This window comes from Equus asinus, chromosome 11 (genome assembly GCF_041296235.1).
Source record: "Equus asinus isolate D_3611 breed Donkey chromosome 11, EquAss-T2T_v2, whole genome shotgun sequence".
Lineage (NCBI taxonomy): Eukaryota > Metazoa > Chordata > Mammalia > Perissodactyla > Equidae > Equus > Equus asinus.
Window position 1 is genome coordinate 73,552,520 of NC_091800.1, and position 14,436 is coordinate 73,566,955.

Below are 14,436 nucleotides of genomic sequence, written 5' to 3' on the forward strand. Positions count from 1 at the left end.
CGTGTCCAGCGGGGCCCACATGGCCCTGACTTCAGCAATGGGTATTAACTTTCCATGACAGCCCGTTTCGGTTTTCAACTTTGGGTTGTTACAACGTTCTTCCTTAGAGCGAGCCCATGCCTGCCTCCCTAAACTGCAGGTCTTGGCTCTGCCTAGAGCAGCATCTCTGCAATCGTCCAGGCAGCAGTGCCTGGAAGTTCCGTTCCCTCTACTGAAAACCACTCTGCATCGCTACATTTATTCCATCAAGCAACGTAAGGACAATTTCACTTGTAGAAATTAATTACATACATTATATGTATGTAATACCAAAAGATCACAGTTACGAGCCACGTCACCAACAACAACCCTGTTAAACATGACTGTATTTGAGTGTTTACAGCTTTACTGCAACTTCTTATTTTCTCTGGTATTTGCTAACAATCGTTAGCAGACAAGTGTGCTTAGACACCAAAGCTTTAAAAAAAAAATTACGGCCAAAATAACCCTAAAGCTAACGTATCAGTTAACTCCTTTCAGGATATGACTTTGAGAAAGGCCCCACAAGTTCCGACGGCAGAGCACAGGGGTCCAGCTGCCAAAACAGGTGACCACAGCTCACAATGCACCAGCCAGAGCCCCGGAGAAAGCCACGCCTTCTGACAGGTGACGGAATGGATGGCAGACGAGACACCCTTAAGGCGTGTCCTCTCCATCTCCGTGTATGCACAGTTCCTTTACCTCTTCCTCCCGTAACACATCTTCCTGAGTCTGTCACTCCACTTTTAGCATTTTCTCATATTAGCAGTTTATATGTAAATAGGCACCTTTAATTATAAATGAACCCACATATTACCATTTGGTCTCCTCTACAGATAAATGGGGAAAAGACACCCATCCCTCAGCTCCTGTGGCCTCAGGGCCCCACTGCAGGCCCGGCACGAGGAGATGGCGCCATTGGCCCCAGCCTCAGCCCGTTTTCATGTCCATTAAGCATTAGGTTCAGTAGTTCACTAGAAACCAAATGCACTTCTCACCTTATTACCTGGACTTGATTTGAGTAAGCTTCCCCTACTCCCACAATTTGTGCTCATACCTCTTACCGAAACATAATATGATTTCCCAGTGTAATGCTCCCTGTTCTTAACACCAAAAGCAGGTCTCTTGATCATTTTACATTTCTTCCTAGAAAAACTGAATTAGCTTGTATTTTACTTGACTGTAACGTGGATTAATTTTGCCTCCACGGACCAGTGGCTCTGGATAGGAACAAAATTCCCAGTTCTTCCATTAAAACACCCGAAGGACTGCTCTTGAAAGCACTCCATTAACACAAAGTTAAATTACTACAGGGATGTGAAAGCGATGGGCTCACGTTCCACATCTCTGGCATTTAAAATGGCTTTGTCCTTAGATGGCTAAATTAGACGTTTCACTGAATACAGAAAAATAACATATAGAAAATACAGCCTTCAGATTTATTGATAGCCTTCTCCCTAATCTCACCACACTTCTCAAACCCCAAATTTCTATAAGGGACCCAGACTCCCTCCACCTCTCAAACTGTCTATCACAATTCTTCTGGAAGAGTCCTACTCTTTAATTTTCTCTTATACTTCTGATTTTCTTCAAACATGTGCAGTATGAAAACACGTGAAAGATGAAGACGATGTTTCTTTGCTGAAGAAGTTTCTTCAATTTCAGTGATAATTAAATGTTGTGTCACTTCTTAACAATGGCAATTTCAGATCAAAGGCAAAATTTCAGCAGTCAGTTATAAACCCAGCGATGGCTTCATATTCAGAGAACCACATTCTAGGCCTGCCACTATCCAAAAGAGTGACAAATTATGGCTAACAAGCACTTGAAATTTATTTAGTTCCTACTGAAATGTGTTGTAAGTGTAAAATCCAAACCCAATGTTAAAGACACAGTATGAAAAAAAAATGTAAAATATTTCATAATTTTTATACTGCTATGTTGAAATGATAATATTTAATATACTGGGCTAAATAAAATGTACTGTTAAAATTCATCTCACTATTTCTTTTTATAATGAGGCTACTAGAACACTAAACCCACGTATGGCTCATGTTGTATTTCTATTGCACAGCACTGTTGAGGCCATGTGCTTAGAGACCCAGCTCATTGGTGAAATGATTGGCACATGGCTAAGTCTGTATTCCAGGTGTGCCTTTGAGAACTGGAAGACAGGAAATGAGTTTGCCTATCTAAATCCAACTCTTTCTCCCTCAATCCCTATCGGGTTAGCCACTTGGTATTTTATCAAGAGTCATAAGACAAAGCACACACACACTTGAGTTTCTCCAGAATCCAACCTGGAAAGCTTAATTTAACAAATATGTTTAAACTATTTCACATAAATCAAAGGGGTCCTCTTTACAAATTTTCAGTATGTGTGTGCACGATAAACCAAGGCCAACCTAATCTACATGGCATTGACAGTGCTTCCAGTACTGGTGGGAACAAGAAAGGCCTTATACAAACTAAATAATCAACTGGGAAACAGTGTTGAGTTTTGGGACAGCCCAGCCTAGTGGACTTCTGGTAGGACAGTCTGCTCTAGTATGGTTTTTCCCACGTAATTCCCCAAACTAAGATTTTCTTTGAGTCTTGATTTGTCAAGGTGACTAATGCTAACAATTGCCAATATATAGTGTAACCTAGATGAATTTGGACTTTGTGTTTTTGTGACTATATTCTTATTTAGTAACAAATGTAAGCCATTCTTTTATTTCCAAGTTTGAGCATTTTAATAAGACAAGTGAAACAGATAATAGTAGGTCGCCTTGCATATAGCTGGCACTCAAAAAATATCTGTTGAATCAGTAAATAGTTTCATTTATTTCCATGTCTATCAAAAGTCTTACTTTATTACCATATTTCTTATGCAATTACGAGATTAATACCAAAAAGTTAATAATTTGCTCAATGTGAACAAATACAGCCAGAAGTCAAGTCTTTTCACCTTTTAGTCTTTGAACGTCCTTCCAGTGGAAGAATCTTCCTCACGTAAGAGACTCCCTTTTAAAAAAATAAACTATTAAAAAAATTACACAAGAAATATTAAAAGGCAGGAGAACAACTGATTATTTTAATTTTAAATTTAGAAGTAACTGTTAAAAACAGTAAAAATAAATCCTGAGAGGCAATGTCAACTTCAGGGCAGTTGCATTTATGAATATTTTTATTCAAAAAAAAATCTTCCCCAAACAGGGAATTCTACCTGGTGCATAGCTCTGTGTAAGCATCTCAGGATGTTACCTTTACCCTGAGTTCTCTGTCTCATCTCCATCCAGTCTGCTAAATGTTAAGTACCAATGACCCAGGAGAGGAAGGGAAAGCCATTCTTCCACCACGCAACATCTCTCATCACTTAAGAAGATGACTTGCTCTAGGACAATTAGGCAGCATTAGCAAACATCAACAATTTATGATCCAGAACTTAATAGAGATTGGCTATAAAACCTCTTTCTTGTTTCAGTCTATGTCTCTATTACCTAAGATAATTCAATCGCTTAGGTAAACGGGGGCAAGAGCTAATGGAGTGGAGGGAACATAGAGAAAAAAAACCCCAAAATGCACTAACAGAAAGACACTTGTCAGCGCTAACACCCACAAGTGCCAACAGATGTGATCAATTTAATGAAGCAAGTGCCTCTGATTTGGCACTCCTTGGCAGTGGGGAGATCTTTCAGAAAAAGCAGCACATTGTACAAGCTACCCTCTTCACTCAATGCCTGGCATCTCCACTGCCTTGAAACTGGCACATCACGTTGTGTGTGGGAACCACGCCACCCCGACAGGTGGCCCTGACTCTCTGTGCCAGAGCGACACAATGAGCATCAGATTCTCATTCCAAAAGTTGGAGCCAACCAAGCAGGGCTTCCACTGCGGAATGAAAGAAGTCAGACACCGCCATTCTAAAATACAGGGCCGTTTTGGGAAAATCGAGCAATGCAGGAACCAAGAAACATGAAGGCAGAGCAAAGAGAACAGACATGAATACCACTGTCAGAACTCACTCGGCAAGGACCTCAGTCTGGAAACAAGCGTGCAATGCTGCGTGAGTTACACAATCACACCCCACTTCCTCTTAAAGCTATGATTCTAAGTCAAAGAAAAACAGACATCTTCAATCAGGATGAAAACATAAAGAAATGCTATAGTAAGAGTTATCCTATTTTAGCTGCGGGAACTATGGCAAGGAGAGCAATATAGCAAATAAAGTTTAAGAACCTACAACAACTGAGATTTGAACCCTCATCTTTTATAATAGTTCAGAATCTAAAATGGTTGTTCTAGGTATGTAGCAAATTCATTCCCCTCTCGAAAAGATTCTTTCCTTCCCACTATAAACGAGACTAATTAAATTTCAATTATTAGTCCTAACGCCCATGAAACAAGTATTTGAAGGTACGAGTTTAGAAAACAAATTGTTTTGGCTATTTTAGCAAGCTTATCATGCACAGAGCTTATCTGTTTCCAAGCTGAAGTACCAGGCTTTCAGAGAGAGAAGAATATTGACAAGATGTCTCATCATAAGAATAACACTTTTTGTTTTGGGCATTCAGAAATAATAACAGTGTACCACTGACTTCATCTGACTGTTTTTCTTTTTTTAAGAAAAAGCATGCTTCCTTTATAAGGACATTTCCTTTGGGAAAAAAAAAAGATTCTGTTGCAAAAGATCTTGCTTGGAGATATTCTTTTTAAGCACCAAAAAAAGAGGCAGACAGAAACGTTATGTGAGTAGATTTTTTTCATTTTCTGAAAATGCCAGAATTCTAGAGGTTAGCACAGAATTGCTTGATAATAAACTTAGGCAGTTAAAAATCGTCCAGAGCTTTATAATGCAGATGTCGCATCTATAAAGAAAGCTAGTGAGGTTATCAAAAAGAAATGTATCCTCTGAAAGAGCTTTTTAATAGTCAAATCATTAATTTCAGAGTACTCAATGTTTTGTTCCCCTATAAAAAATATTAAATCTGTTCCTCTGTAAAAACCTTTCTTGAACTTCAAGTTTACATGTAACTAATGTTAGACCTTTCTTTGAATTTGTGTTCAGATCCCAAAAGAACAAGGGCCAGGTCACTTGAAACATTAAGTTTAAACAATAAAGAGAATTACTTTTTTTATCCAGTAAATACTAGACTGAACTCCTCCCACAAATTGGCTTTGATTCTCTGCTGAACGCTTACAAACATGTGGACAACAGGAGCCCCTGGGACAGGAATGATCACGCCATGATGATAAACATGTGTTCACTGCTCAGCTTTCTATACAATCTGTACCAACCAGATGGAGGAAAATAAAAATGTGTAACTACTTCTGAAGATATCTCAAAGTCCAAATGAAAATAATTTATACCTGGATGTCCTTTAGTATCAAAGCTCTGTTCTGCTGGACTAAAGGAAATTTAATAAGAGAGTCAATCAAAGAAATTAGCAGTATAAAACAGAACTACCATATGATCCAACAATTCCACTTCTGAGTACTCATCTGAACAAAACAAAATCACTACTGTATCTCAAAAAGATGATGTGCACCTCCATGTTCACTGCAGCATCACTTACAACAGCCAAGACACAGAAATGGTCTAAGCGTCCATCGGCAGATGAACAGACAAAGAAAATGCAGCACATACATATACACAATGGAATATTATTCAGCTGTAAAAAAGAAGGAAATTCTGCCACCTGTAACAACATGGATGGACCCTGAGGGCATTATGCTAAGTGAAATCAGTCAGAGAAAGACAAATACTGTGATGTCACTTATGTGTGGAACTGAAAAAACCCAAACTCGTAGATAGGACAAATTGGTGGTTGCCTGAGGCAGGGGGTGGGGAGTGGGCAAAATGGATGAAGGTAGTCAAAAGGTACAAATTTCCAGTTATAAGTCCCAGGGACTTATTGCATATTTGAAAGTTGCCGAGAGAGTAAATCTTAAAAGTTCCTACCACAAGAAAAAAAAATTTATAACTACGTGTGGTAACAGATATTAACTAAACTTACTGTAGTAATCATTTTGCTACATATATATCATATATATATATTTGCTATATATATATATATATATATATAGCAAATCATTATGTTGTACATCTAAAACTAATACAATTTTATATGTCAATTATATCTCAATTAAAAAAAGAAAAAATAGGGTGCCGGCCCGGTGGCACAGCAGTTAAGTTCACACATTCTGCTTCGGCAGCCCGGGGTTCGCCGGTTCAGATCCCGGGTGCAGACATGGCACTGCTTGTCAAGCCATGCTGTGGTAGGCGTCCCACATATAAAGTAGAGGAAGATAGGCATGGATGTTAGTTAGCTCAGGGCCAGTCTTCCTCAGCAAAAAGAGGAGGATTGGCAGCAGATGTTAGCTCAGGGCTAATCTTCCTCAAATAAATAAATAAATAAATAGAAAATAAAAGGAAAAGCAATATATATAAAAAAAGAAAAAAGAAAATGCAGATTCCTGGGCCAAAAAAGAAATTAGCACTACAAAGGCCATAGTCATCAATTCTGCATAAATGCACCACAAAAAGGGGACTTATTGAGTGCCTCCTGTGAGGTGGGAACAGGGAGGAAAAAGTTAACAGGGAAGGACAGAGAACCAGAACACTCCACTCCTTGAGCATTCTGAATACTGCAGGCTTTATTTTAATCAAGAAACACTGGACTGTAAGCTCTTCAAGAGCATGGACTGTGTCTTTCTAGTGTTTGTATCCCCAGTACACAAGGCCTGGTACACAGGATGCCCTTAATGTCTGACTAACTATCGGTGAGGGAATGAATGAATGACCAAAATTGATAAGCCTCTATGCTGTTTTCGACGAGAATCAGAAACAGCATCTTACCATGAATTCCTTAAGCAGGATTACTTTTGCATATAGGGTTCTCACTGCTTCTTCTCTGTGAAGGCATTATTAGTTTGTGAAAACCTTGCTCCTCTTAAAAGACACTCTTAGCCCCCATATATATGAGGTTGAACATTTAAGGATTATTCCAAAGAGTTGCTATCTATAAACAAAGAAGTAGATTCTATTCTTAGCATGTTTAAAAAGGAGCACGGAAAATCTGAAACACAGAAAAGTTGCTGAAAACCATAGTTGCTCTGTCAACAAAGACTAGGAAAGGCTCCACAGGACTTCACCAGCACCGGCCTGGAGGATAATGAGACACAGGAGCATTTGGGAGTGGTGGAGAAGAGAGGGGAGGAGAGGCCAGGCGAGGGGAGAGTGGCTGGCAGAGGAAGGGGCTGTTCGGGTGCTGCCCAGCCAGCGGAGCAAGGGGGCCGGAGCTGGGCATCCGGGCATGACGTCCTGCCCTGCCCTGCTCAGCCCTGAGGTTACAGCGGGCAGGGTTGGGGGCACAGAACCTTGTCGCCTTACGTGTGGGACATGGGGACTTTCCCCAAGTAAGCTAAGAAGTGAGCCTAAGTCCCTCTCTCAATAATCCGGGATGCTCTGTGCCTCCAGACCTGTGAGGAACTTGGGGGGCAGAATCTAATCATTCCATCAGGTGTCTGTGAAAACAACGAGTGGGAATGAAAATAGCAGTGAGAAGTGACTCAAAATGATGGAGAGTGCAGCTGGAGGGATGGGTGTTTTCAACCACCCACTTTAACCTCCCAGGAAAAAAAACGATTATGATCTATAACTCAAAGTCTGCCTGGGCAGGTGGATACAGCCAGAGGACAGAAAGGCACAAAAGTCCAAGGCCAATAATAACTTCCCGAGTCAAGACACTGAGGCCAGATGTGTGTAGGGAGGCAACCTCCTACAGCTTTACATTTTCCAAAGACTGATGAAGCTGTCAGCATCTGCAAAGGACTATACCAGGGTCCACTGGCTCCAGTTTAATCTACCCTTTCCTTCCCTAGAAAGAGTTCGTGTGAAGATGAAAGAGACCCCAGGAAGGTGGGACAGCCTGTAGACAAGTCAACAGAAAGGTTTCTTCAAAGGCTTCCTAATCCATCCATTCATTTTCTAACTGTTCTAAGTATCTTCAACCAAATGAAAATCTATTCATATTCTTAAAAGGGTTTCCAGAGAAGGAACATCGACCACTGCTATCAGTGTGCAAACATCAAATATTTCCAGGTTAACTTTCTTGAAAACATTTACACACTTAACATTAAAAGGCTGACAATGTCTTTCCAATTTTAAACATAAATGTTAAAAGAATGCTTCTGGGCCATAAAAGGAAGGTCATATTGCTACTAAGAGTTAACATAGTCCCATTAGTACTGAAATATACTTCACCAATTTCTCATGAATCAAAGCATTAATTGAAAAATCGTCACACATTAAGCACTTTTACGTTTCGTATTAGTTTTCAAAGCCTTTATAAAAAATGTATCTTTTGTATGGATGGCTCTTGGAAATAATTTTATAATTTACAAATGAGTTAAACACAGATACATATATCAGAACATGTACATTTGTGAACTGGAACAGAGAGAGGTTAGTAAAGGATCCAGGAAAAGTATATAAAATGTCTCTAGTTTTTCACCATTCTATGAGAACATTCCATTAAAAGAGGCAATAAATGTATCAGTTCACTTGACAGAAGAATTTTCAGTTTCCTGATAGTTTTTCCATTATTTCCCAGAGCAATCTTTAGAAGTAGTGACAGATTTTATTATATATCCTAAATAATGTATCCTGCATGTTGAATCTATCAGTATTTAGTACTTTCTTCAAAAAGCACTTCTGATGTCTTTGAAATCCATTCAGAATAGGGAGTAGTTACTCTAAGGGCAGATATGTTAAAATTAAAATGATACTTCGCGAAACTTTAGAGTTGTCTTCAAGATAAGCCAACAGATTTAATTTTTAATTTATTCAGGAAAAATACTACCAACAATAAATTGTTTTCCTATATAACTGCTAATTTAGATTTAATTCTCAATTTAAGAACAGAAAATCCCACTGTTTGTAATGAACATAGTGAGGTAGTAGGTGGATCCCCTCCCTCTCTCCTAATCCCATTACTGATTCACAGTCTTATGGAAAAGCCATACGATAGTGCTGAATCTGCTATGGGGCAGGTGCAACACCCCTGCCCCCCGCCAGATCCCTGGGGGTCACGTGTCACTTTGGAGTTTTATAATAATCATAGGTGGGGAGATCCTCACCTATGGGGAAGAGCCGGACATGCCTTACTGCTAAGTTAACTTTCAGTCTCTGGAAGAAAAGTTACCATCACTGTTCTCTGTACTTGAAGCTGTTCTATTCGGCTGTCCCCAAACCCTCTGCCATTTCAGAAAAATGAGGAGTCACCAGAAAAGTGGTGGTTTTATCTGGGTATGATAAAATAATAATAATAAAAGGGGGTGGGGAATGGTTGGGTATAACCAAGTCCTGAGTGAGCATGGCACAGTCTGGGCCCACTTGGGTCCCCCTTCCACTGTGTCTTAGTGGAGTTGCAGGTTTGAGAGAACAGGTGCTCCAAAACACACAACTGGAGCCCCATGCTCAGCCGAACATGAGGGATGGAGGAGGGGCAGTGAGAGGAAAATCTCACCAGCCCTTCCCAATCTACCCTTGGAAACTATGGACAGTTTCTATACAGATGTTCCAGGCCTATAACTATAAATACCTGTACAGTCTGTTTTAGAAGAGTTTACAATCCTGCCGAAGTCTTTTGTAGAAAAAAAATAAGGGTTAAAAGGAAGTCTATTGCTCTTTTTTAAAAGGTCTATTAGGTATACCAGTGTTCATGGTAGCACTATTCTCAATAGTCTAAAAGTAGAAACAACCCAAATGCCCACTGACAGATGAAGAGATAAACAAAATGTGATTTATACATACAACGGGATATTACCAAGCCTTAAAAAGGAAGGAATTTCTGACACATACTACAACATGGATGCACCTTGAAGATATTATGCTAAGTGAAATAAACTAGTCACAAAAGGACAAATATTGCATGATTCCACTTATACGAGGTACCTAGAGTAGTCAAATTCATGGACAGAAAACAGAATAGCGGGTGCTAGGGGCTGAGGGTAGGGGGAGTGGGGAGTTATTGTTTAATGGGTACAGAGTTTCAGTTTGGGAAGATGAAAAATTCTGGAGATGGACGGTGGTGATGGTTGCACAACAATGAGAATGTACTTAATATGTCACTGAACTGGTACATTTAAAAATGGTCAATTTTATGTTAGGTATATTTTAATACAATAAAGAAAAAAGTCTATTGAGATTTAAACAGTAAAACTAATTCTTTGTTTTGTGTCCACTAGGGAACTCCCACAAATTTCTAAGACATTAAAAATCACAAGAGAAGAATCTAGTCTGTGTGCTATTTTCACCTCAGGATAGCATTTTTGGGAAGATAAACTTGTTTTAGAAACTCTTCCAGAATCCTTGAGAGCGAACAGTAAGGTAAGCAGCCCCATCAGCCTTTATTTTGTGGAGTGACAGCACCTGGGAGCTGTCGGGAGGGCGAGGAGAGGAAGGAGATGCTGTTTGACCTTCTAAATGCCTGTCTTCCAAACCCAAAGAGACCTCAGGGAGGGGCAGAACCTCGGGCTTCAGGGATGGTCCCTGGTCTCGCAAAGGGGCTAGAGACAAGAGGCACTGGGGGAGGGGTGAGGAAGGAGTCTTTAAATTGTTCTAATTTTAGAAAAGGTGACTTTTAAAAAATTGGGAGATGAGCTCACAGGTGTTCATTTTATTGTATGACATATATCACCTACGTTCTTTGGTATCAAATATTTTATAAATGTATTCCAGTTGCCTGTTCTAATATTTTAAGTTTTTCATGTTTAATTGCTAAATTATATCATTACATTTTGGTTTTAGAAATTCCCTTCCACTTCCATAACAAAATTATTAAGTCATTAATTATTCACTCATTTCATGTAATGTCAGAAGGAAAAAAAATCCTTAAAAATATATAATCTGGTTGTCTTAAACACAATGTTTTAAAGATTAAAAAAAAGTCACCAAAATCTGTTGATTCTTAATCTGATGACTCACCTAGCCATTAAAACAACAAACTGCCTTTTTTAAAAAACAAAAAACACATACAAAAGTAGAGATACTAATACAGGGACTCTCAGGTCTCCATCGCTCACTTAAACAGTGATCGACTCCTGGCCTGTCTGTCTTCATCTATATGCCTCCACCCTTCCTGCTTCCTCTTAGGTTATTTTGAAGCAAATCCCAGACTTTACACGGTTTGATCCATAAATATTTCAGCATATGTCTCTAAAAGAAAAGGACTGTTTTTAAAGCATACCTGTGATGTCATTATCACACCCAACATTTTAACGATTTGTTAACAGAACTGAATGTACCTCCTGGCTATTTTTCATGATTGTTCGGTAAGCTTGCCTCACCAGTCCCAGGAGTACAGGGAAGCAGAAGAACATGATGCATTTGGTGCTGGCTTTGAAGTGAGTTAGACAGTCTCGAGAGTGAACTGGTTCTGCCATAAATAGCTCTGTGACCCTGGGAGAGTTACTTAAACTCAGAGTCCTACATCTGGAAAATGGGGGAAGAAATTCCACCTACCTTGAAGACTATTACATAATTAAATGAGAAAAATATATATCTACATACACACACATGCCAGCAGACAGTCAATACATGGCAGCTATTAACAGCAAAGTCATCTATGTTCATAAGGAAAAAACTTCCTGCTGGAAACTCCCTATTAATCACTGCTAAAATAATTTTTGGAACCACTCAGACAGGGACAGCTCCCTGTGAATTCATGTGTCCCAAGGGCTGGCAAACTTTGTAAAGGATGGGGCAGTAAGCATTCTACCCTCTATTGAAACTCCTAACCACTGCCACGGTAGGGCAAAAGCAGCCACAGACAAAATGAAAACATGCGGGTGTACCTATGTTCCAGTTACGCTTCATACGTGGACATGGAAACATGAACTTCATGTGACTTTTTATATGTCATGAAATAACAGAAGGTGAATTTCTGACACTTGCTGGGGCCAGTATGCATAATCACTATACAAATGCTAGATGTATCATATCCAACTTCTATGATACAACAATTTGGAAGGTATGATTTGACTCAGAGACGATCAGAATCCATATAACGAGTAGAGTTAGACAGAGATTCCACTGTGTCAATAAATGCACTGCTGCTAATAACCAAGCAATCCTCTCCCCAAATGGTCACTGCAACTTCATTAGTCCAACAATGACTTTCTTTGTAAGTATTAATAACACTACAATGAAAAAACAAGAACCTCATAGTCCAGGGGCATATTCACATTTTAGCATTTTTGTATTTTTTTTCAAGAGGTTTTAATTAAAAAATCACCAAAAGCTTCTTCCTCTACAATTTTGTTGGAAATAAAACCACAAAAATCAATCACAACAGCTTTGGTAGCAAGAGCAGCAGCTCTTGGTTTCACCACCCCACAGGATACTCTCATGTGAACACTGATGCACAAACTCTGAATTATTAAAAAACCAATGGAGTAGGGAGACATATCTAAAGGGAGTTTACACCCTTTGACCCACATTCCCTCAAAGTGATAACTTATATAAACAGATAATTTCCCCTCTGTTAAAACATTGCTCAATAGGACAAAAACACGAAGAAGATGCAAAATTAAGAAGGCAAACATCATGCTTACGTTCTCTAAATGCTTTACAGTAGCCAAGGAAAGATAACAGAAAGAACAGGGCACCCAGGAGGTCTGCGCGGCCGACAACACCAGCAACCTTAAAGGAAGAAGATGAAGAAAAGATTTACGTAAAACATATTTAAGCAAAACTTCAGCAATACAAAAAATGCCCTAGAAATAGAAAACAAAAACCTTACTAGACTCTGCCATCTACTAAAATAATCTGTGTAACTGTGCAATAGCCATGTGGTCTTATCTTACAATTGGTTTTCTTTTCCCTTTTGATCTAGGCCTTGAGTGAACTGCTTTCAAGAGAAAGCTGGATTGGTTTGAACCTATGGCTGGCCACTCTGTGAGCAGGACAGTCAGCGACGCCCATGTGCAGTGAAAGCCCTGTCTTCAGCACGCTGCCCTCCAGAGCTCCAGAGACTTATGCTTTTGACCAGGTTACCAAGTGGATTTCCAACCAGAAAATGTGATCAGCTCAAAGGACATGATATTTAAAAAAAGAAGATTTGATTGGAAACATAAAAGAAAGATGGGAAATAAGTGTTAAAAGTTATCAGGCATATAGAAAAAGAGCAGGAATAATTGTTCAAAGCTGCCTCTGTCATTTTTTCCTCCCTTCAGACCAAAACCAATTACGTGGGTTAACCAGCAAAGCCGAACGCTTCAAAAGTGACTGACAAGTAGGATGAAAACAGAATACAATCTCTACCATTTCTTACCCCCATTTTCCACATCTGATGACCCCCTTCCCTTGTTTACCTCAGTGACAATGAAGCAATACAAAATTTGTGCCTTAGTTCTTTTAGGCTGATTACTCTAATCATTGTTTTCCAAATGTTTCATGGCACTGAAAGACATGGAATTCTACCCATGAGTGCTGGTCTAGTTCGTGTGGCATTCTTTACTAACGAGCACCTGGATATGACATATAGCAAAGTTTTACTGTGATTCTCCAGGGATCACTTTAACAGCTGGTAAGTTCACCTTTTCTTTTTTTTTTTTTTGAGGAAGATTAACCCTGAGCTAACATCTGCTGCCAATCCTCCTCTTTTTGCTGAGGAAGACTGGCTCTGAGCTAACATCTGTGCTCATCTTCCTCTACTTTACATGTGGGATGCCTGCCACAGCATGGCTTGACAAGCGGTGCCATGTCCGCACCCGGGATCCAAACCAGCAAACCCCAGGCCCCAAAGCAGAATGTGCAAATTTAACGGCTGTGCCACCTGGCCAGCCCCTAAGTTCACCTTTTCTTAAAGGACAGATTTATGATACGGGAGATGTGGAATAGGACTATGGAGATAAGAGACTCTGCAATGAATGTGAAAATTACTATATTTACATACAATTCCCAAGTGTCTATACAACCAACAGCTAAAAAGAATGCCTTTAAGGAGCAGTTTCCCACTAGACTGGTTAGATATGAAATGCTGAGGGCGCTTATCCATTCTGCAACCCATGGTGTCACACAATTGCTAAGAAGAATGGAGGAGGAGCTGGCCCCGAGACTGAGTGGTTAAGTTCGCGTACTCCACTTCAGCAGCCCAGGGTTTCACCGGTTCGGATCCTGGGCATGGACATGGCACCGCTCATCAGGCCAGGCCATACTGAAGTGGCGTCCCACACAGCACAACTAGAAGGACCTACAACTAGAATATACAGCTATGTACTGGGGGGCTTTGGGGAGGAGAAGAAAAAAAGAAAAAGAAGATTGGCAACAGATGTTAGCTCAGGTGCCAATCTTCAAAAAAAAAAAGAAGACTGAAGGAGCTGATGAATCCAACCTGTGAATGCCATGCATATGAAAGAAAGCTAAGGACA

The 14,436-nt window shown here is 39.8% G+C and overlaps 1 protein-coding gene across 2 annotated transcripts in view; it reads right to left on the minus strand.

Annotated features, from left to right (window-relative positions):
* Positions 1–14,436, minus strand: part of TMTC4 (transmembrane O-mannosyltransferase targeting cadherins 4) — a 59,580-nt gene that overhangs the window by 31,797 nt on the left and 13,347 nt on the right. For both annotated transcript variants that reach the window (XM_070520120.1, XM_044779736.2), the window contains exon 5: positions 12,619–12,706. In XM_070520120.1, the coding sequence (XP_070376221.1) occupies positions 12,619–12,706 (88 nt within the window). The remainder of the gene's footprint in view (positions 1–12,618; positions 12,707–14,436) is intronic.